The following is a 25,580-nucleotide window of genomic DNA, read 5'->3' as shown; positions in this document are numbered from 1 at the left end:
AAAATGTATGATGCCCTTCCAGTTGTTAGTGAAAAGATAAAAGAAAACTGAGAGAGCTATAAGAAAAATGAGGATAAAACTAACAAGGAGGTCAGAAAACAGGAGAATTAATTATTTTATTTGAGAATATAAGAGAGAACCTAGAACTCTATGTCTTGCGGAATTCTTACATTACCTCTATGAGTAATTTGTTGACAAATAAAGCCAGAATAAACTCTACCCTTCCCTCTCTAAACTCTACCTCAGAATTTGACCATGTCTTCTCAGCTTCTATCATACTCCGCATCGCCCTTCTTTCCCACCAACCTTTACCCAGAGTTCAGCTTCATTTTGGACTGTGGCATTAATGATTAAGCTGTAGTTGTTCTTTCAAAAAGTATTGCTTTTCCTGACCTAGGTTGGTTATAACTCTGGATGCAAAACAGTCATAAGTTACTAGTCAAGTTAACCTTAAGATGCCTTGAAGATCTGATTATATCAATGGCTCCCCCTGCTCCAGCCATATACCTCTAAGAATAGCATTTGATCTGGCAGAGCACCTAGAGATGTAATGCACCTGTAGATGCAATGCTCTGATTTATTTGTGCTCTTAGGTACTCCAAATACCAAACTTCAGAGTATTGGCATTGGTTTTCTGATACTTCTTTCTTTTTAATGGTTATTTATTTATTTTCAGAGAGAGCCAGCAGGGGAGGGGCAGAGTGAGACGGAAGGAAAGAAAGAATCCCAAGCAGGCTCTGCGCTGACAGCGCAGAGCCCGATGTAGGGCTCAAACTCATGAACTGTGAGATCTTGACCTGAACTGAAATCAAGAGTCGGACACTTAACTGACTGAGCCACCCAGGCACCCCTGATTCTCCTTCTTCTCCTCCTCCTCCTCCTCCTTCTTCTTCTCCTTCTTCTTCTTGTCGTCGTCGTCTTCTTCTTCTTCTTCTTCTTCCTCTTCTTCCTCTTCTTCCCCCTCTTCCCCCTCTTCCCCTTCTTCCTCTTCTTCCCCTTCTCCTCCTCCTCCTTCTTCTTTAGATGAAATTCTTTTTTTGATTATGGCAATACAATGCTAAGATTCATAAAATCAAATAATATCACAGATGGAAGGAATCTTAATCTTGTCCTATGTAAACTAAACTTCCCTGATGGTGAGAGTGATGTTGGGTAATTCATTCATATGTATATTTTTTCATTCATATATATAATGTTTCTATATATATCAGAACAATTCATATGTATATATGTATGCATGTGTACACACACACACACACACACACACACAGATTTGCAGGCCTTTTTCTTGAAAATTCTTTTTCAATAGATTTGAGTAGGGATTGAAGAACCTCTGTTTTTAATAAGCACCTCTAATAATTCTTATGACAGGAATTTAGGGAACACTGGTTTGAAATCCCTCTCCCAGCCTAGCTTACAGAATATTATGAAAGAACTCAGAAGGGACAGAACAAGGACTAGAACTCTAGCTTCCTGTGGCCTATTCTAGAGCCATATATTGATCATATATCAAGATGTCTCATTTTTGCTAAGTTGAAATCAGACAGACGAATAAAAAGAAAAAACCAAAGAGAAAGCAATTCCTGAATAGAAATCAGCACAAACTCTTCGGACACAAAAGAGATAATGGCAGTGGAAGAATCTGAAATATCAGTGATAAGAGTGAAAAATATTTTGGGTCTCAGTGATTATGACAGCAGTGATATTTTACACTCATATTTAGAAAGGAGACTGAAGCTGTAAAATAATAAATACTAATATAGTCAGAGAGAGGAGACAAATATGAAATTACAAGAGAACGTGTTAAACAAGGTGTATGAATATAGAGTCAGTACACAGAAATAAATCGTACTTAAATATCAGCAAAAACAAATGGAAAAGGGAATTTAAAAAGTGATATCAGCTATAATTGCATAAAAATACCTAGGAATAAATCTAATGAAAATGTCCAAGACCTCAACGTTAAACACTATAGAACGCTATTGAAAGAAATTAAAGAAGATCTAAATATGTATTTAGATTTATGTATGAAGACACATACAATGCTCATGACTTAGAAAGTTCATGTTATACAGATGTCAATATTCCAAATCAACCTATTGTTTCAATACAAAATCCCAATAGGTTTTGTGAGTGTAGAACATGACAAGTTCATTTAAAAAATTTATAGAGGGATGCAAAAAGCCAAGAAGAGCAAAGGCAGTCTTGACGAATAGCAGTGGAGGACTTGCGCTACCCAATATAAGACCTGTTATAAAACTATAATAATTATACCACCGTGGAATCAACACCAAGCTAGGTAAGGCAACAATGGAACAAAACAGAATTCAGAAGACATACACATGTGCTGAGATATCATTAATGACAAAGATGACACTGCGGTGCAGTGGAGGAAATGGTTTTCAATAAATAAACACAATCTGGATATCCATATGGAAAAAATTAATTGTAACCCTTATCTTACACCATAGGTAAAAAACAATTCTATATAGATTGTGGATCTGCTTTTTAAAAATAAAGCTTTTAGAGGAAAACATAGGAGAACATCTCTGTGTTCTCTGTGGGATGTTCTCTGTGGCATATGCCAAGATTTCTTAAATAAGACATAAAAATACATTACCATAAAAGAAAAAAAATTGATATGTTGGGCAGTATTAAAATTAAGAAGTTTTGTTCACCAAAATACGCATTAAGAGTGAAAATTCAACTCATAGAGTGCAAGAAAATATTCATATTACATATATCTGTCAAAGGATTTGTGTCCAGGCTATATAAATAACTCCAAAAATCACTAACAAAAAGATGCATATCCAGGTTGTTTTGAGTTTCCTATTTTTAATAATACTGTCATGATAACCTTTTATGTAAGTCAAATATATCTAAAGGATAAATATCTAGAAGTGAGATTGCTAAAAATGTATGTTTTTATAATTTTTAGAACTGCCTATCCATTTCCTTTGCTCATTTTCTTAGCGAGTTGTTTTACCCCTTCTTGTAAGTTTATAAAATCTATATATATTGGTATTAATGGTCTGCCATTAATATTACAATAATATTATTATGCATTGCAAATATTTTTTCTATTGATCTTGTTTTTTGGACTTTTAAAATTAAGTATAACCTAAAATGCACAAATCTTAAGTGTAAAACTCCATTTTTTTACATTACACAAATGTAACTTTTTTTACACTACACAACCATCACCCACTTAATATAAAATATGTATATGTATTTCTAGCACCTCAGTGCTAGAATAATACTTGCTGCTTTCCTTCTGTCTCCCAGCCAAACTCTCCTTCCCCAAAGTAATCACTATTCTGACTTATCACCATAGATTTGTTTTGTCAGTTTTGAATTTCACATAGATGGAGTAATACTATTTGTATTCTTTGTGTTTGACTGTGAGACTCGTCTATTTCTTTGTCTGTGACAAGTTTTTTTTTTCCTATTGTTCAGTAGAATTCACTGTACAAATATGCCACCGTTCATTTCCTTCTTCTTGTGTTGATGGACATTTGAGTTGTTCCCAGTTTTTAGGTTGTTTATTGTCAAGTTTGTTTAAACTAGGAACTGTGTTTCCAAGAATCATATTCTTTAGATGGGTCTAGGCCAGAAAGACCTGAGTGAGATTTGGAAAGTGGAAGTGAAGCAGTATGTTTTACTCAGAAAAGTCCAAGACTGGGCAGAGTTCATAAGTCAAACATTTTGAATCACTAAGGCTTTGTCCTTTGCTGATGGATCTGTATGTATGGGGGAGTGTGTCCAAAGTTCAGGCTGTTTTCAAGTCTTTCCAGATTTTGCTTTTCATCAGGCCCTTTTCAGTGTCTTATGCACATGTACATAGCCCTAGGGTTAGTCAGGAGTGTGTGAATAGCTTGGTGCATGCACATAGCCTATTCTCAAATGTCATTGCCCTAATTAGGATTACAACCTCAGGCTAGTAGGGCTAAGCTCCTGGCTCTTCTCCACTGGCCAGCATCTGCGAGGTCACTTCCTCATAAAATGTTGCAGGGCATGAATGTCCCCTACTCCCACAAACTGAGTGAGTCCCCTTCATGAGGGCAGGGTGGGTAGGAGAGCTATCAACCTTCTTAGAATATTGTTATGATGTTTTTTTTTCCATTCTTCTTTTTTTTTTTTTGTCTTTCTCTGATTTATTTCACTTAATACACTCAAGGCCCATCCATGTTGCTACAAATGGCAAGATTTCATTCTTTATTTGTGGCTCAGTAGTAGTCCATTATGTATGTGTACATCTTCTTTAATCATTCATCCATCAATGAACACTTAGGTGTTTTCATATCTTGGCTATTATAAATAATGATGCAATGAATTGTTTTTTCCATTCTTGAGTTCTTAATTTTGACCCATCTCTTAACAAATTGGAAAGTATAGGAATTATATGTGAATGATATAATTCGCAAATTCTGGCATGTCTAAGAATGCTTTCTTACCAAATTATGGATGGCATTTAATGCATAAACTATTTATAAGTCACACTCATATCCTTGTGCAGGTGCAGCTTTCCTAACTTTAGTGTTTTAGCATAGTATTATGGAATGGTTCAAACCCATTGATTTTTGTTCCTTTGTAGCCAACTTACTTTTCCTACTTGCATGCTTATATCATCATCATTTTCATCAAACCATTCAGAACAGGTAAAGTAACAGGACATGTCCTTATGTCAACTAACCTTATAGTAGTATTAATTTCATAATATATATGTGTATCAAATCATCACATTGTACACCTTAAACTTATCAATGTTATATGTCAATTATATCAATGAAGATGGGGAAAAGATATTTACCTGGCTTCATGTCAGGATCATCAGATGATTCTGACAGAAAACCTCATATCTGAGAATCTGTCTCATCCATAGCTCCCTGCATTTCAATGTCTGAAAACACATCCAATGAGGAGGTATGGAGGCATGGGAGATATTATTTCATTCCTCTTTAAACTACGGTAAAACCTTGGATTGTGAGTAAGTTGTTCTGCAAGTGTTCCGCAAGATGAGCAAACATTTCTAATAAATTTTAACTTGGTAAACAAGAGATGTCTTCCAATATGAGTAGTACATGACGTAAAATGTCACATGATCACAACCAAGCCAATGGTTCTTCTCTTTCTCTTGCTGCGGGATTGTGGGTGATCATCAATGCAATATCACATTTCTGTGAAATCCTCAAAAGGAGGCAAAAGCAAGTACTTGTCATTGGATAGGTTCCCTGTTAAAGCTGTATGAAAAGAAAATGATTCCATTGAGCCAATAGATAGCAGTGATTCTGTCAGTGATAGTCAAATTCATCCTATACAATAACCCTCCTCTCTTTTGTCTCCCTCACACCAGCCATGAAGGTTTTCGAAAGTAAGTGCAGGTTAATTTGTTTATTTTTCTGTATATTTTATATTTTCTTTATTATTTTGTATTACAGTATTGTAATAATTTTTATATGAATAGTTTGGGTTGTGTAACGAATCATCTGAGTTTCCATTATTATGGGGAAATTCACTTTGATATGCAAATGCTTTGGATTATAAGCATGTTTCCAGAATTAATTATGCTTGCAAACCAAGGTTTTATTGTACTTATATTTATCCTTAAAGGGTATAGAGAATGATACTCTAGGTATTCACACTATAAAAAAAAAGTCTTTAAGAACGTGTTTCATTTACAGGGGAAATAATAGGGGGAAGAGAGGATGAGCTGTTTTGAATGCAAGAGGTATAGTTTGAGAACATACTGTTAATGTAGCCAGCATTATCAGCTCATACCACCATGTACTCATTTCTGATAGAGTAAACACTAGTCAAAGAAATCTCAGCATAACGACTTTCAGCAAAAACCATTATAATTTGTATTCCTATGTTAGAATGATATGCTTGTTTTACTAGCTACTTTAAATATTCCAGCTTGTTTTATTTTTTTTCAAGTTTTTATTTAAATTCTAGTTAGTTAATATACATGGTAAACTTGGTTTCAGGTGTAGAATTAGTGATTCATCACTTACATACAATACCCAGTGCTCATCACAAGTCTCTCTCTAATGCTCATCTCCCATTTAGCCCAGCCTGCACCTCCCTCCCTCCATCAACCCTCAGTTTGTTCATTATAGTTAAGAGTCTTTTATAGTTTACCTCTCTCTCTCTCTCTCTCTTTTCTTTTCCTGTATGTTCATCTGTTTTGTTTCTTAAATTCCACATATGAGTGAAATTATACGGTATTTGTCTTTCTCTGACTGACTTTCTTCATTTAGCATAATACACTCGAGCTCCATCCACATCGTTGCAAATGGCAAGATTTCACTCTTTCTGATGGCTGAGTAATATTCTTTGAGCTTGCTTTAGTTAAGTAATAAATGATACAGCTGTGTTTCTCAGATAAGTATTGATGAATAAAAAAGATATAAAAATGAATATACAAATAGATTAGCTGAAGAGAGAAGAAGGGAGAGAGAGAGAAGAAAGTAGGAGAGATTAAAACCAAACGTAAGTATTTAAAAAAAAAATAAACTACGAAATTCCTATGGTAAGAGGTAATTATGAAAAAATTTTATTCAACTTGAATTGCCAAAACTTGTAAGCAAGGAAAATTCTTCCAGTAGGTTGGTGAATAAGTAAACTTTGATACATCCAGACAATATAATGTTTACTCAGTACTAAAAGGAAATGAACTATCAAGCCATGAAAAAGATATGGAGGAAACTTAAATGGATATTTAAGTGAAAGAAGTCAATCTGAAAAGGCAGCATACTGTATGATTCTAACTATAGGACATGCTGGAAAAGGCAAAACTAAGGGGACAGTAAAAAGATCAGTGGCTGCCAGGGGTTGGGGGTGGGGGAGAAATAAATGAACAGGAAGAGTGCAGGATTTTTAGGGCAGTGAAATGATTTTGTATACTACTACAATGTGGATACATATCACTATACATCTGTAAAACCCATAGAATGTACAATGCAGAGTGAACTCTAATGCAAACTATAGACTTGGGGTGATGATGTGTCAATGTAAGATTCATCAATTGTAAAAACATACCATTCTGGTGCAGGATGTTTATAGTGGGGGAGGTTGGGGAACAGGGAGTATATGAGAATTCTCTGTACTTTCTGCTCAATTTTGCTATGAACCTAAAACTTCTCTAAAAAGTGAAGTTTAATTAAAAAAAAAACTTAAAAAAAGAAAAAAAGAAAAAAAAAGAACTTGCTATGGTCATTGGCTTTCAACTATAATATTTATCATTTCCCCCAAATTCAAAAATACTACAGATGTAAGTAATATTTATCTACTTAACACTTAACTGCTTATTTTTCTCTCAAAAGCAAAATTAAAAAAATATTATGAGATACAAAAACAGTTTCATTAAAACAATTATCTAGCTTTACTTTTATTCTAAATTATAGCTTAATTTTGTTAAGAATTTAAATATTTTCAACCAAAATCTAAGGATTATCATATATAAAAGGCTCAGAGATACAATTAAAACCATTATAAATAAATTGTTTTGACATTTCACAATTGGAGACAGCAGTGTGATAAAACAGAGCATTGAACTTGAACTCTAGAACACCTGATCTGCCACTTGTTAACTAACAATATGTGGGCAAATTACCTAAATTCTGTTTTCTCATCTGTAAAACCTTGGAAATGGAATGCACATGAAAATGCTAGTACTCGGAAAAGGTCAAAAATATCATATCAACTGAAAATTCTGAATCAAATTTAATTTCTTTTATCATCAAAAGTTAAGATACATTTTCTTCAGTCTTAGGAATTTTTACTCTTAATATAAATTATCCCACGTCTTACAAATTTTATATATATAGCTGAAAGTTTCTTCAGTCATCACTGTCACTTCCTGATTCACTCAGCTGCAAATCATTTCCTAAAATAAAAAAAATAGCAAAACTGTAGTAATTATTTAATATTTTCATATTTAATATATTTATTTTTGGATGAACATAAATATTACACAAAATGTAACACCGAGTGATCCCATTCAGTTAGCATTTTGTCATTAATAATCAGATTGCTTATTCTATAATTTAGTCACTTCATTAGTAATTTGAAAAATTAATATTGCTTGTAAAGAAAACACCAATCTTCAGCATAGTTTTAGTATCATCTGGCATCTCTTTTAGTCTTCTTTCACATACCAACACCACTTTTCTTTTTACCCCACTGATTTAATTACATCAGGAAATGAGAAAAAATGTGGTTTAGATCAGCCTACATCATTTTGAAGAGTGAAAAAGTTACATAATTTTTTTACATCAAATTCAGTCAAAACATTAAGTAGTATATTTTAAGAGTAATTCATCATTGGTTCCTTTTGTAATTCATCAATGCGCTTACAGTAATGGAATTTATATTCCAGTGGGGGAAACAGACAGTAAACAAACAAATATACAATATGATGTCAAGTAGGGATAAATACTATGAAAAAATGAAGATTAGTGATGGAAGAGTGGTGGAAGGTGCTATTTTAGATATGATAGTTGTTGGCAGGTCTCCTTGAAGGATGACATTTGAACAGAGATCCAAATGTAGAGAGAAGGTCATAAAAATGTGGAAGGAGAGTAGGTACTGTCCAGAAGGTAGGCCTCCTTGAAGCGTGACATTTGAACAGAGATCCAAATGTAGAAAGTCATAAAACTGTGGAAGGAGGGCAGGTACTGTCAAGCCTGAACAGGAAATACAAATATCCTAAGGCAGAAGCATGCTTGTGTTTGCTGACTGCAAGAAGGCCCTGTGGCTGAAGTGGAATGAATGAGGAAGAGAATGATAGGAAATGAGGTCAGGAAGATGTCCAGAAAACCACGGTTTCTAGGTTATGATAAAAACTTTGGGTTTTGGTTGAAATGTAATGGGATTCGTCAGAAAATTTTAAGCAGACAATTGACTTGAACTGTTTTAGATCAGTGAATACACTATAATACACTATAATTGTATCAGAGTTTCTCACGTAAGAAATAATACTGGCTTTGATTCAGGTGGCTCAGGTGGAGGTGGTGCTAAGCAGTCAGGATTAAAATATAAAGACAGAACTTACAGGACTATCAAAAGTATTGGATTTAGGGCATGAGAGAAAGAGAAAAGTGAAGAATGACTCCTGGCATTTCTGATCTAAACAAATGGATGGTGGTATCATTTACTGAGATGAGAAATACCAGAGGAACAAGATTATGTGAAAAAATTACAAGTTCAATTTTCAACATGACACATTTGAGATACCTAGTAAATTTTCAAGTATATATGCTATGGGCAATTGGATATATAAGTCTGACATGGTAGAGGTTGGAGCTGGAAATAAAGATTTGGGAGTCACTGACTGCAGGGGTTTATTTGAAGATATGGAATTGGATAATATCATTTGGGTAGTAAATTACAATGGTTAAAAATATTCTTGTATTTTTAAACTAGTCCAAAATCAACAAAAAGCTGGCATATTTTTAAGTTAATACCCAGTTTAAGAGAAGTGGTTTCTAGGCCATATATAAGTTGTTGCAAGACAGCTCAGTTCACTGCATGAACTCCAGAACTATTACATTATTTGATAAAGAAATCTGCTAAAGCTTCTTTTGTGCATGACCATTTTATAATTTTTAAGGATTAAGTTTCCATTTATTACACAACTATTGTATGGCATAAGAATGTTCAACTTGACACGATCCCCATAGTATGAGTTTCCTAAGTCAAACCCAATGTCCCGAGTTCTACTTCTGTAATAGACTTCATGCTGTATGGGTTATATGCATAGTATCACCGTGCTGTTGAAATATTCAGTTGACTTGAAGGTATCCAGATTAGCCTTTGAACATGACATACTAGTAAAGGAAATACATTTTCAATCAAAATGGTAACTGTGACTTGGAAAAAAGAGTTTACCCATAGCAAATGCATTCAGATTCCTAAGCCAGTGGTTCTCAATGACAGCAATACTGATCCCTTAGAGATGGCACAGAAATTTATTTGAAGTGTTGTTTGGATGATTTGCAGATTGTTAGTGGCATTTAGTGAGAGGGGAATTTAGGAATGCTAAATGTATTACAATGTAGGAACAAGTCTTACACAATAAAGAACTCTACCACATTGTGCAAAGCTTTTCAAAGTCCACTAGTATATTCATGTACCTGGAAGACCAGTTCGTAATTTTAAGGCTGGAACCTAATTTCAGTTTTATAAACTATTCTTTTTCACAGACTTAAAATTTACTGAAATTTAATGAACTATTGTGTAAACTGAAAGAAGACTTTACATTTTTTTAAATGTTACTTTAAATGTTGTAAGTAATGCTGCAAAAACATAGGGTGCACATATCTTTTTGAAATAGTGTTATATCTTTATTTTAAATCTTTACTTCACAAAGATTTTTGTATTTGTTTTGGAAAACATATTAGTGATATGAATGCTTTCTAATCCTTATTTCAACAAGTTAAATAAAGATAAAAATTGTTGACATTGTGTGTTGAATGGTGTCTTGCTCCTCTTAATTCTAAATTTATTCATTAAAGATTTCAAAATATACTATAAAACTATAATAATCAAAACAGTATGGTACTGGCAGAGGAATAGACACATAAATCAATGGAACAGAAAAGACAGCCCAGAAATAACTCCACATTTATATGGTCAATTAATTATGACAAAGAAGGCAAGAATATACAATGGGGAAAAATAGCCTCTTCAATAAATGGTGCTGGGAAAACTGGACAAATATATGCAAAAGAATGAAACTGGATCTGTTCTGTTATATGGCTAGCTAGAGTCAGTCGTTTTCTTTATCATTATTAATTAACACAGTGAGATTAGCTTTAAATACACATAAAGTCCCATTTTCCTCCTGAGAGTATCAACCTGTATGCTTTTATTAAAAAGTATTTATTGAGCGGGGCGCCTGGGTGGCTCAGTCGGTTAAGCATCTGACTTCGGCTCAGGTCATGATCTCGCGGTTTGTGAGTTTAAGCCCTGAGTCGGGCTCTGTGCTGACAGCTCAGAGCCTGAAGCCTGCTTCGGATTCTGTGTCTCCCTCTCTCTCTGCCCCTCTCCTGCTCATGCTCTGTCTCCCTCTGTCTCAAAAATAAATAAAACATTAAAAAAATAAAAATAAATAAATAAATGTATTTATTGAGCATCTACTATGTATCAGGTTGTGTACTAGGTGCTAGTACTCAATGATAAGTGAAAAAATAAACAAGACTGGTCTCCTCCTGCAGCTTAAACTTTAGAAGAAAGCAAATCACACAAAAGATATAAATTTATAATTATGACAATTGACATAAGCAAGATATTGCTCTGAAGTTCTGCAAAAAGGAGGATCTGACCTTGTCAGGAAGGTATCCTTGACAGAGTGTGTCTTGAACTGTAATCTAAAGGAGAAAAAGTTAACTACATGAAAAGAAGGAAGTGTTTCTGGCTAAATGAACAGCAGTGTATAAGGGCCCTCATATGGGTGAAAGGTTTGAGTATAGTGGCAAAAATTAGGTAAATGTTACTAGAATAAAACAAGCAAGACCATTATGTTAAGATGTTTTGTCTCTACCATAGAAGAAATTACAAATGACACTTGATGCGGGAGTGGTTAGGGGAGATGACCCTCTGTTGTGAAAAGCCTGTATATAACTTTTCATTCCGCAAGAACGTAACTACTGTTGACCAGAGGCCTTACCAATAATATAAGTAGTTAATTAACACATGTTTTGTATGCTATATACTACTATATGTGTCATATACTATATTCTTATAATAAATCAAGGTAAAGAAAATGTTAAGAAAATTATAAGGAAAAGAAAATACATTTACAGTACTGAAAAAAAAATCTATTAAAAAAAAAACCACGTAAAGTGGACCTGCAATGTCCAAACCTGTGTTGCTTAAGGTTCAACTGTACTAGTCATTGAAAAGTTTAAAGCAGGAGGGGTGACAGATTATATTTGAATTATGAAAAGAGCAATATGGCTGCAATATACATAATGGATCAAAACTGGGTTTGAGTAGATAAGGGGGTGAACCAGTTAGAACATCACTGCAGAGTGAAATGCAAGAAATATGGTAAGTTGAACTAGAGTAATAGCAGTGGAGATGCAGAGAAGTAGATGAATTTGAGAAATATTAAGGAGGTAAAATAAATAGGACTTGATGATGGATTGACTATGCTACAAAAAGGGAGAGGAAGTAAATCCTTATATACAATTAGGCTTCTGGATTGTATTATTATGAATCCTGCCTTTCACTAAGAGGAAACACAGTGAGCCAATGATTATAAGTTGGTTTTTGGACAAAGTGAATTTGGAATGCCTTTCCTAAAAGATGGTGTTGGACTTATCTGTTTCTAGAGCTCAGAGGACCAGGTCAGAGATGCAAATTTACAAGTTATCTATATGTAAGTATTGATTACAACAAAAATATGGAGGAGATTATCTAGGGAAAGAATGTGGAAAAAGGAAAGAGGGCCTAGAATTAAGCCTTGCTTGAGGAACTCCAGCTCTAATGATGGAGTAGAAGATTCTAAACTGGCAAAGGAGACAGAGAAAAGTATCTAGAGAGACAGGAGAAAAACCAATAAGACACAATGTCACAGTGTCAAAAGGAAAGGAAGGATTCAACAAGCAGGTAATGATTAATCATAGTACCAAATGAATAAAGTAAGAGTTTTATTCTTTTAATCCAAATTTTAGATCATAATCACTATGGCTCCACAGTGAATTCTTACTTTTCCAATTACTCATGTTTACATATACTCACTTAAAGTACTCATCAGAAGGCCACTGTTGTCATGAGATCTATTCCGGCCAGCATCCATATCAGGAATCCTGCACTGTGGCATGGCAGACATGACAGGATGTCCTGAGATATAAGTCCCTGGATCAGAAGGAGAGGATCTGCACTCTTCATCGTCTGAGTCACTGGAACTATCCTCACTACTTGAAGATGATGAACTTTTGGAATCCGATGAACTATCACAACTACTCATCTGGTCCATTAGACTAGCTTCTGCCTTCAGTTCTGAAAATAAAGCAGAAATTAATAGACAGGTTAAATAAATAATATTAAACATAGATATTAAATAAAGTAAATTTTGAATGTGCTAGCTTCTAAGAGACTGTTGATGAGGAATAAATAAGATATATATACATTTAGAGCATTTAAAGCATTTTACTTAAAATTTTAAAAATGTTTATTTTTGAGAGAGACAATGTGAGTGGGGGAGGGGTAGAGAGAGAGGGAGACACAGAATCTGAAGCAGGCTCCAGGCTCTGAGCCGTCAGCACAGAGCCCAAAGTGGGGCTTGAACCCATGAGTTTTGAGATCATGACCTGAGCTGAAGTCAGATACCTAGCTGACTGAGCCACCCAGGCACCCCTAAAGCATTTTATTTAAAAAGCTCCTCTACCACCAAAACAAGCCATACTTCAATGTTGGGATTAAGAAAATTAAAAGACATAGGCAGTGCCTAAATCGAAATACTACATTTTTATACCATTATACTTAAATATGTATGTAATTCAAATAAAATAAAGAATGTGAAAACTTAAAACTATAAAAATGAAAATCTATTTTGGCAGAGACAATCCTCCAACTCCTCTTATCCTAAAATATATATAATGCAATGCAATACCTACAGATGAATTTCTTTTTTTTTCCAGCTTTTTTGACATATAATTGACAAAATTGTATACATTTAGATGTACAACAGGCTTCTGGCCCTGGCATAAAGTGGCTCGGCCAAAAAAACCACTTTGCCTTGAACAAGGAATCTGGACATTCAGCGTGAACAGCTGAATGATGCTGGGTGGACAGAGCTCCTGCCTCTCTGATTCAGCAATTTGAGGTGGTCAGGCTGGACAACAGGGTCCTCACAGAGGTGTGTTGCAAGGATATTACCTCTGCCCTTTAGGCCAACCCCTCCCTGACCAAGCTTAGCCTTTACACCAAAGAGCTGGGTGATGCTGGTCTGCACCTGGTGCTCCAGGGCCTGCAGAGCCCCACCTCCAAGATACAGAAGCTCAGCCTCCAGAACTGCTGCCTAATGGAGGCTGGCTGTGGGGTTCTGCCCTACATGCTGCGCTCAGTGCCCATCCTGTGTGAACTGCACCTCAGTGACAACCCACTGGCAGATGCAGGCCTGTTAGCTGCTCTGCAAAGAGCTTCTGCAACCTGCCAGTGGCCAGCTGTGAGTCCCTAGCCTTGGTGCTCAAGGCCAAGCAGCACTCCAAGGAACTCACGGTGAGCAATGACAACATCTGCCAGGACAGCCCCAGGGCACTGTGCCAGGGCCTCATGGACTCCACCTGCTAGCTGGAGGCGCTGATGATGGAGAACTGTGGTTGCACATAGGCCAATGGTAAGGATCTGTGTGGCATCATGGCCTCCAAGGCTTCAATGAAGGAGCTGGAACTGGGTGACAAGCTGGGCGACCTGGGCATTGTCCAGCTGTGCCCCAGGCTGCTACACCCCAGCTCTTGGCTCAGGGCCCTATGGCTCTGGGACTCTGACATCACCACCAAGAGCTGCAGAGACCGGTGCCATGTCCTTAGGGCCAAGGTAAACCTGAAGAGCTGAGCCTTCTGGGCAATGCACTGGAGGACAGGGTGCCTGGCTGCTGTGTGAGAGCCTGTAAGAGCCTAGTTGCCAGCTGCATTCTTCATGGGTAAAGTCCTACAGCTTACAGCTATCTGCTGCCACCACTTCAACATGATGCTAACTCAAAACAGAATCTTGTAGAGCTGTAGATGAGCAACAACAAGCTGGGTACTCTGGCATTCAGGAACTATGCCAGGTCATGGGCCAGCCTGGCACCATGCTGTGGGTGCCTTAGCTGGGGAATGCGACTTGACTGAGAGTGGCTACTGCAGTCTGGCCTCCCACCCACTGGCCAACCACAGCCCATGCAAGTGGGACCTCAGGCGACAACTACATGTGTGACCCAGGCATCTAGCAGCTGATTAGAGCCTCCAGAAGCTCAGCTGTGCCTTGGAACAGCTGGTCCTGTACGACACCTACTGGATGTAGGAGACAGGACTGCCTGCAGGTCCTGGAGGGGCACAAGCTGAGCCTAAAGGTCATCTCCTGAATGGCCTCCTGGCCTAGCTCCTGCAACCTGCTCTCCTGATAGCTCCTACCTGGGCCCTTGCATGAGACTGGCTGCTCTTGGAGGTTCTCACTCTGGGTGTCCTAGCTTTGACTGAAGAGAAATATGCAAATCAATTGACTTCTGTGAGAGAACTTTAGACAATCTCTAACTATTAAAGCACTTTTTTGGTAGGAGGAAAAAACCCAAAATGTACAACTTAATGCTTTGGTAAACATATACATTGTGAAATGATTATCATAATTAAGTTAATTAACATATCCAACACCTCATAGTTTCTGTGTGTGTGTGTGTGTGTGTGTGTGTGTGTGTGTGTGTGATGGAAAACCTAAGATCTGCTCTCTTAGCAAATTTAGACACCATGCCACTGGCACAAAAATAGACACACAGGTCAATAGAACAGAATAGAAAACCCAGAATGAGCCCACAGCTATATGGTCAATTAATCTCTGAAAAAGCAGGAAAGAATATCCAAATGGGAAAGAAGTCTCTTCAACAAATGGTGTCAGGAAAACTGGACAGCAACATGCAAAAGATTTAACTGGACCACTTTCTTACACCATACACAAAAATAACTTCAAAATAGATTAAAGACCTAAATGTGAGACATGAAACCATTAAAATCCTAGAGGAGAACCTAGACAGTATCTAACTTCTTTGACATTGGCCATAGCAACTTCCTACTAGATGTCTCCTGAAGCAAGGGAAACAAAATAAAAAATAAACTATTGGGACTACATCAAAATAAAAAGCTTCTGCACAGCAAAGGAAATAATCAACCAAACTAAAAGGCAACCTACAGAATGGGAGAAGATATTTGCAAATGACATACCTGATAAAGAGTTAGTGTCCAAAATACATAAAGAACTTATAAAACTCAACATCAAAAAACCCCCAAATAAACCAATTAAAAATGGGAAGAATACATGAATAGACCTTTTCCTAAAGAAGACACACAGATAGCCAATGGACACATGGAAAGATGCTCAACATTACTCATCATCAGGGAAACATAAATCAAAACTACAGTGAAATATCACCTCACACCTGTTAGAATGGCTAAAGTCAACACAAGAAACAAAAGTGTTAGTGAGGATGTGGAGAAAGGGAGACCCTTGTACACTGTTGGTAGGAATGCAAACTGGTGCAGTCACTCTGGAAAACAGTATGGAGATTCATCAAAAAGTTAAAAATAGAAGTACTCTATGATCCAGCAATTGCACTACCAGGTATTTACCAAAAGAATACAAAAATATTAACTCAAAGGGATACATGTACCCCAATGTTTATAGCAGCATTATCAACAATAGGGAAATTATGGAAACAGCCCAAATATCCATCAACTGATGAATGGATAAAGAAAATGTGGTGTGCATATGTGTGTGTATGTATGTGTGTGTGTATATATATATATATGTGTGTGTGTGTGTGTGTGTGTGTGTGTATATACATATATATATATATAATGAAATATTACTGAACCATAAAAAAGAATGAAATCTTGCCCTTTGCAACAATATGGATGGAGCTAGAGAGTATTATGATAAGTGAAATAAGTCAGAGAAAGATGAATACCATACGATTTCATTCATGTGTAATTTAAGAAACAAAACAAACAATCATAGGGAAAAAAAGAGAGGCACAAGAAATATACTCTTAACTATAGAAAACAAAATGAGGGTTGCTGGAGAGGAGGTGGGTGTGGGGATGGATTAAACATGTGATGAGGATTAAGCACCAGGTGTTGTATGTAAGTGTTGAATCACTAAACTCTACATCTGAAACAAATATGGGACCCTGCCCTACCTCTTGCCAGTATACCCTGCTGCGGAGCATCTCTGGGTGGTGGAGTGGAATCTCAGACCTGAAGAAAAAGGAGAGTACTTTCCCTGGTCACAAGTTGTCAGTGGGACTTCTGATCCATCTCTCTTGTTTTCCTTATCCGGGCTACCCTGGTGTTGTTGTTGGACTTTTAACCCAGGGGAAGAATGACCCTATCTGGAATACCTTCTATAGCTAAGTTGGGGGTCAAGACATACTGGCCCTGAACCATCATCATCTGGGAGGGGAATATTTTATCATGCCCTGACTCTACTATTCCTCTAGTCCTTCCTGAGTTCCCTAACCAGATGGCCCTCCAATTTCTACCTTTCAGAGTTGGCCTTTGGTTGTCTTTTGCATTATTTCCAGAGTTTATAGTTTTACTTTGTAGGGAGAAGCAGGGAGTGATAAATCTATGCTGTCTTGTCCCACAATACATTTTAAAAAATTGAATTTATACAGAGTATCTGTTCTGTCAAAACAAAATAAAATTTTAATTTTATAAATAGAACATAATCTTCAAATATTTGTGAAGTAAACACAATTAAAAAAAATCCATGGACAAAGAAGCAAAAAGATATTAGAAAATACTTCAAATTAAATGAAAATCAAAATGAAAATCTCTGGAATGCAGCTAAAGTACAGCTTAGGGTGAAATTTAAAACATGAAATGATTATATTTTGGGGGGAAAAAGACAGTCTCAATTAAGTGAACTAAACTTGTACCTTAAGAAGCTAGAAAATAAGAAGAACAAATTAAAACCAAAGTAAGTAGAAGGGAAAAAATAGTAAAAGCAAGAACTAAGGAAAGAGAACAGAAAAAAAAATAGTGAAAATAAACTGAAGGCTGATTGTTTAAGAATATAAATAGTATTGACAAAACTCAATCATATTTATCAAGAAAAACAAGACACTAGACATAAATTACTAATGTCAGGAATGAAACAGGTGACAGCACTACAGATCCTAAAGACATTAAATGGATAGGAAGGAATACTGTGAACCACTCTGTGCCCATAAATTTGATAAATAAGAAGAAATACACCAACTCCTTAAAAGGCACAAACTACTAAAATTTCTCAAGAAGAAACAGATAATCTGAATATTCCTAAACCTTCTAAGGAAATTGACTTGTAGTTAAAACCCAACCCCCATCCCAACTCCACACACAAATTTCCAGGCACAGGTGGCTTCACTAATGAATTCTACCAATCATTTAAGTTATAAATAATACCAGTGTGATACAAACTCTTCTGGATTATTAAAAAGAAAGGAATACTTTCCAACTTGTTACTTAAGTTGATATCAGAGTTTACTGATATCAAAACCCAACAAAGACATTACAAGAGAACACACACACACACACACACATACACACACACACACACACCCCAATGTCCCTTATGAACACAGATGCACAAATTAAAAAAAAAATTAGCAAACCGCATTTAACAATATCTAACATGGCTTTTAATCAGGAATGATTTTGTTCAGTAGGGGGACATCTGACAATATCTGGAGACATTTTTGGTGGTCACAACTGGTGGTAGAAGCCAGGGATGATGCTAAACATCCTACAATGCACAGGACAGCCCCTGACAATGTATTTTCCAACCCCAAATGCCATTATTGCTGAGGATGAGAGAAACACTACTATATTAAAAGTACAATACATCATGAACAAGTGGGGCTTTCTCAGGGATACAAACCTTCAAAAAATCAATCAATATAATTCACTATATTAAAAAATAAAAAGTAAAAGCCATCTCAAAACAGCAAAAAGAACATTTAACAAATTTCAAGTCATTCTTGATAAAAACTCTCAGCAAAAGAGAATTAAAAGGGAGTTAAACTGATGAAAGACAGCTAGGAAGAATTTACAGCTTAAATTGTACAAAATACTAAGTAAGAGACTAAATGTTTTCCTGCTAGTGTCAGAAGAAGGAGGTTTTTCACTCATACAACCTCTATTCAATATTGTATTCGAGGTTCTAATTGGTACAGTAAGTCAAAAAATAAAATAAAAGCCATCCAGATGGGAAAGAAAGAGGTAAAACTGTCATTATTCACAAATGACATAATTGTGTATGTACAAAATCTGATGTATCCACAAAAAAAAACCTATTAAAATAGTGAGTTTAGTGAAGTTAAAAGATACAGGAAAAATATACAAAAATCAGTTGCATTCTTATTGACTAGCAATGAGCAATTAGAAATTAAAATGATAAAATAAGAGCATTTTTTAAAGTTATTTATTTATTTTGAGAGAAACAGGAAGTTTTTTTATTTATTTTGAGTGAATGGGGGAGAGAGAATCCCAAGCAGGTTCTGCACTGTCAGTGCAGAGAGCCCAATGCAGGGTTTGAACTCACAAACCATGAGATCATCACCTGAGCCAAAATCAAGAGTTGGACGTTTGACTGAGCTACCCAGGCACCCCAAAATAAAAGCATTTATAATAGCATCAAAAAATTAGGCTTCTGAAACCATTCAATTAAAAAGATAAAGTTTTCACCTCTCTCTCCTGTATCCTCTTTTCCTCTTTTTTCCTATCTTGACATTTACTCTTGGAACCCAGCCACTATGTCGTAAGGAAGTCCTAGCCACCTGCAGCATAAGCCATGTGTAGGTTTTCCAGCTGACAACCCCTGGAAAGGTCTAGGCCAAAGCCAGCATCAAATTGGCAGACACTGTGAACAACTGAGCCCTCAAATAATTCCAGATGTTAGACTTCTTGTCATTCCTGCTGACACCATGTGAAACAACAACGAACTATTTCCACTGAGCTCTACACAAATTGATGATTTATGATCAGAAAATATGTTGTTATTGTTTTAAGCCCCACCTTCAGATTTTTCTTAAATTCCTCATATTTGGAAACCATAAATCATAATTATAAATAATTGTCAAAGAGTTGAAGTTACACAGATATTTAGAATTCAACTATAGTGGAAGAGCTACTCATCTACTGATGCAGTTAAAATGATACTCAGAGAGTATTTATACTCTTAAATGAATACAAAAAGTAAATTCAACATAGATGAGCTTACCATCCAATTATATGAATAACAGAGCAAACTCAAAATGAGTCAAAGAAAGGAAGAATTTTTTTAAAGAGCAGACATTAATGAATAAATAAACAAAGGAACAAGAAAAAAAAAGGAGTTAAAATAATAGCTAATATTTTAACATTTCCCAGTGCCTGCTTTAGGCACATTATAGGTATTTCTTTATTTAATCCTCTCAACAACCCTAATAATTACCTCTATTTTACAAATGAGGAAACATACACAAAGAGAAATAAGAGGTTAAATAAATTTCCCCAGGCTATACAGCTGCTAAGTGACTGAGCCAGGATTTGAACGTCAGCAGTCTGACTCCAAAGATATCAGTAGTTACCTACTTATTTCTCTTTCTCTCCTTACCTGGCAGTGGATGTTAACAAATGTTTTAGTTACTGCCAAGCTCATAAGTGAAAAAAATATTCCTTAATTTTAAATTTTACATTTTGAAAGCACTAGTGAGTCTGATCAATTTTTCACATATTCATTGGCCCTTGCATATCTTAGGTTGTAAAATAGACTTAAATCCATATTGAAATTCTGCACGTGATAAAAAAGACTTTTTTCAAAGAAGACATACAAATGGCTAGCAGACACATGAAAAGATGCTCAATATCACTCAATACCACCATCAGGGAAATACAAATCAAAACTACAATGAGATATCACCTCACACCTGTCAGAATGGCTAAAATTAACAACACAGAAAACAACGGATGTTGGGGAGGATGCAGAGAAAGGGGAATCCTCTTACATTATTGGTAGGAATGCAAACTGGTGCAGCCACTCTGGAAAACAGCATGGAGGTTCCTCAAAAAGTTAAAAAGAGAACTATTCTATGATCCACCTATTGTACTACGAGGTATATACCCAAAGGATACAAAAATACTGATTCGAAGGGACACATGCACCCTGATATTTATAGCAGCATTATCAACAATAGCCAAATTATGGAAAGAGCCCAAATGTCCAATGACTGATGAGTGGCTAGAGAAGATGTGGTATATATGCACAAAGGAATACTACCCATTCATAAAAAAAGAATAAAATCTTGCCATTTGCAATGACATGGATGGAGCTAGAGAATATTATGCTAAGCAAAAAAGTCAGAGAAAGACAAATACCATATGATTTCACTCATATGTGGAATTTAAGAAACAAAATAGATCAGTATGGGGGAAAGAAACAGAGGCAAACCAAGAAACATACTCTTAACTTTAGAGAACAAATTGAGGGTTGCTGGAGAGGAGGTGGGCAGAGGGATGGGTAAAATGGGTGAAGGGTATTAAGGAGGGCACCTGTGATGAGTACTGGGTGTTGCATGTAAGTTATGAATCACTAAATTCTACACTTGAAACTAATATTACACTATATGTTGATTAACTGGAATTTGAATAAAAAATTGAAAAAAATGGTTTTCATATCAGAAGAAATCATGTCTTTATATCATTCGATATAAATATATCAATTATATCAATTGATATCAATAAATGGGTATCAATATACACTCTCTAACAATACCATATTTATTAATTCTCTGTTAATACTTATTTATCCATGCTCTTGGGGAGGGGATAAATTTGGATTCTCATCTTTTTTTTTTAAATGTTTGTTTGTTTGTTTATTTATTTATTTATTTATTTAGAGCATGCATGTGGGTGGGGGAGGGGCAGAGAGAGAGGGAGACAGAATCCGAAGCAGGCTCCAGGCTCTGAGCTATCTGCATAGAGACTGACATGGGGCTTGAACTCATGGACTGCAAGATCATGACATGAGCCAAAGTCAGATGCTCAACTGACTGAGCCACCCAGGTGTCCCTCATCTTATTTTTTAAACAAAAATCCCAGACAGCTCAAAGATGTGAATGTAAATTAAACCGCAGAAACACTAGTACAACTGCCAGACATCTAGTCATAAATTTGAAAAGATGATTCAACCATAGCAATAGACATTGGCATAGAAGGGTCAGGAAAATATTTAAAAGAAGACAGTCTAGATAACATGCTATACAAACATCTCAAGGTAATTTCTTATATAAAATTAGACCTTGAAATCATTAAACCTCATAAGATGATGATAACTTATCCTCTAGAATCCAATGCTTCAATACAATGCTTTTATTAAGGTCTCTGCTAAAAAACAAAGAGGGATTTCTTCTTGCACTGTATTATTATTTGTTCTTCCAAGATTTTATTTAAATTCAAGTTAGTTAACATATAGTGTAGTATTGGTTTCAGGAGTAGAATTTAGTGATTCATCACTTAACATGTAACACCCAGTTCTCATCACAACAAGTGCCCTCCTTAATGCCCATCCCCCCACCCACTGCCCCTCTAGCAGCCCTCAGTTAGTTCTCTATAGCTTAGGGTTTGCTTCCCTCTCTGTTTTTATTTCATTTTTCCTTCCCTTCCCCTATGTTTTTTGTTTCTTAAATTCCACGTATGAGTGAAATCGTATGGTATTTGTCTGTTTTTAAATAATTTTAAATAATTAGCAAATCCTCTTCCCCTTCAATATCTTGATTTTCTATTCCAGTATTTTATTATATACATGAATAGAATGACATCATAATTCAAATCCATTTCGGAATCAGATATGATATAATAATAAAATAAAATTCAAGATTCCTTGTAGAAACAAGGGTTTTAAGTGTGTATATTCTTTGCTGTTTGTAAAAAGAACACTAATATGTTGGGGAACTAATGCTATAGTGGGCCTAGAATGGAGCAAGTGGAATTGGAGAACTATATACAAATTATGAAAGAAAAGTGTAGAAGCAAATATACTTTGTAACCAGGTGACCAGAGTTTTACTCCTACAATTAGTATACCACAGACACCCAGCCTGAAGCTAGAAAAAAAAAATGGAGATTTCAGTTTCCTTACTTTCAAAAGGACTATGCCTCCCTAGAAACACCTTCCTGCTGAGAAGTGAGCTGCCATTCAGAAGAACTTACTACATGTTATTACATCTCCTCACTTTCCTATTGGTCTAGTGACATCTTAGATATTTACAGTCTGGCTATAAATAAAATAACTTTGACAGAAAAATGCTGTGAGGAATTCAATCTAAATCATCACAACTGTAAAAAAGAAACTCCAGTTACAGATATCTAAACAGTCACTTTTTTTACCCTGGATAATAATAAAAGATATAAATTCTGTTCTACAGATATAGTCTTACTGACATAATACCCTAAATCATAAACTACATTCTTCCCCCAGAAAAACCCATAATTACAAAAATATTATGCTCTCAATGACAGTTTAAAATCAGTTCTCTCATTAGGGCACCTGGATGGCTCAGTCGGTTAAGCAACTGATTTGGGCTCAGATCATGATTTTGCAGTTCATGGGTTCGAGCCCTGCATTGGGCTCTGTACCGACAGTTCAGAGCCTGAAGCCTGCTTCAGATTCTGTGTTTTCCTCTCTCTGTGTCCCTCTTCTGCTCTCACACACATACACACACTCTCTCTCTCTCTCTCTCTGTCAAAAATAAACATTAAAACAAATTTTAAATCAGCTCCCTTGTTAATTAAAATAAAAATTTTCACCCAGTAATTCTTAATAATTTATTATAAGGGGAATTATATATAAACTTAGATTTTACCTCTTTCAATATCATCCATCGGAGATGCTGGGGACATTTTGTCTTCAGATGGAGAATGTTTTACAAGATTGGGAGTTCTAGCTGAATTCCGCATTTGTTGTTGCTGTTGCTCTATACGATACTGAATTTTACTACTTCCTTCAACTCTGCAATTCAGAATATCAAAGGTCAAAACAGGGATGATAGAAATTTAACAATTACAACTAACAAAGTTACTAAAATTGACCACTTATTCTTTTCTCTAGAAATCTTTAAAATGATATTCAAAAATTAAAGCATGAATTTAGTTCATTTTTTAACAAGTAGTTATTTAACAAACACTTATTGAACTCTGCTATATGTATGGCATATACACAGATCCACTGAGGGAATACAGATGTGAATAAAAACAAAACTGCTCAAAATTGAAGAGATGAGACATACACAAATGACTAAAATAAACTGAAATTATACATAAGTGTATAACAAGTACAACATACTCCCTAAATTCTAAAATTATCATTTGTTAAAATCACTTCCATATTTAAAAAAATTTTTTTAATGTTTATTTTTGAGAGAGAAAGACAGAGAACGAATGGGAGAGGAGCAGAGAGAGAAGGAGACACAGAAGCCCGACATGGGGCTGGAACCCACAAACCGTGAGATCATGACCCGAGATGAAGCTGAACGCTTAACCACTGAACCACCCAGGTGCCTCTCTTTCATATTTTTTATTCCTAACTTTAAGACACATTACTAAAGGAGATTTGTATACTTTCTTTTCAATGCTTTTGCGAACAGAGTATATAATACAATTATGCTTGACTTCTGTCTCTTCAATTGCCAATCACCCAAATCCCGTCAGTTCTTCATTCAGAATATTTAGAACCCCACTGTTCTCTTCATTCCTACTTTCAAAAATTGTGGTTTATTCATTTTTCTGTTTCCCACATTGTTTCATTTTAGTCAGCTTGTTTGGTGGATTAATGTTTTAAACAAATGTAAGCATGTCAATCTACTTATACACAGGCACAGAAACAAATTATTGCTCTATTAAACAGATCCTACTCATTGGCTCCAAATAAGTCAGATATATCCCTGCTTTCAAACCTTGCCTACAACTTCATGTTCTCACTGATCAATTAAATATTTTCCAAACTTTCCTACCAATAAAAATTACCTAAGCAGGAAGGGGATAATAAAAAAGAGCTTCCAATGGTCCTTCCCTGATCTGAAGTTGAATTTGGAAACTCACATTTAACAAGTACCCATGGTAAGTCTTATCAAGTATGTTTGGGAGGAAAAGCCCTAAATCTTTTTTTTCTTTCTTTTTGTAATTTAAATTCCAGTTAGTTAACATACAGTGTAACATTAGTTTCAAGTGTACATTCTAGTGATCCAACACTTCAATACAACAGCTTGTACTCATAAGTGCTCTCTTCAATCCCATCAGCTATTTAAACTCATCCTCCACCTACCTCTCATCCAGTAACTGTTTGTTCTCTATGGTTAAGAGTCTGTTTCTTGGTTGCCTCTCTCTTTTTTTGGCAATGATTGTTTGTTTTTAAATTGCACATATGAGTGAAATCATATGGTATTTGTCTTTCTCTGACTGATTTTGCTTAGCCTGATACTCTCTAGCTCCATCCACATTGTTACAAATGGCAAGATTTCATTTTTTTGATGGCTGAGTAATATTCCATTGTGTGTGTGTATGTGTGTGTGTATATATATATATATATATATATATATATAATATTATATACCTTATATATATATACATTCCATTGTGGGTGTATGTATATATATATAATATTATATATGTTATATATATAAATATATATATATATATATATATATATATACACATTCCATTGTGTGTGTGTGTGTATATATACACACACACACACACATATATATATATATATATACATTGTGTATATATATATGTGTGCGTGTATACACACATACCACATACATACATACATACATACATACCACATCTTCTTTATCCA

At 35.4% G+C, this 25,580-nt stretch overlaps 1 protein-coding gene and 1 pseudogene across 3 annotated transcripts in view; one reads left to right on the top strand and one right to left on the bottom strand.

The window, feature by feature from the left end:
* Positions 1–6,824: 6,824 nt before the first annotated feature.
* Positions 6,825–25,580, bottom strand: part of EAF2 (ELL associated factor 2) — a 35,723-nt gene continuing 16,967 nt past the window's right edge. For all 3 annotated transcript variants that reach the window (XM_042955334.1, XM_042955333.1, XM_042955335.1), the window contains 3 exons: positions 23,587–23,732; positions 12,748–13,008; positions 6,825–7,888 (listed from right to left, as the gene is read on the bottom strand). In XM_042955334.1, coding sequence (XP_042811268.1) covers positions 7,842–7,888; positions 12,748–13,008; positions 23,587–23,732 — 454 coding nt within the window. In that variant the 3' untranslated portion in view covers positions 6,825–7,841. The remainder of the gene's footprint in view (positions 7,889–12,747; positions 13,009–23,586; positions 23,733–25,580) is intronic.
* Positions 13,689–15,076, top strand: LOC122230356 (annotated as a pseudogene).

Source organism: Panthera leo, chromosome C2 (genome assembly GCF_018350215.1).
Source record: "Panthera leo isolate Ple1 chromosome C2, P.leo_Ple1_pat1.1, whole genome shotgun sequence".
Classification (NCBI taxonomy): domain Eukaryota; kingdom Metazoa; phylum Chordata; class Mammalia; order Carnivora; family Felidae; genus Panthera; species Panthera leo.
This window is presented reverse-complemented; position numbering and strand designations above follow the sequence as displayed.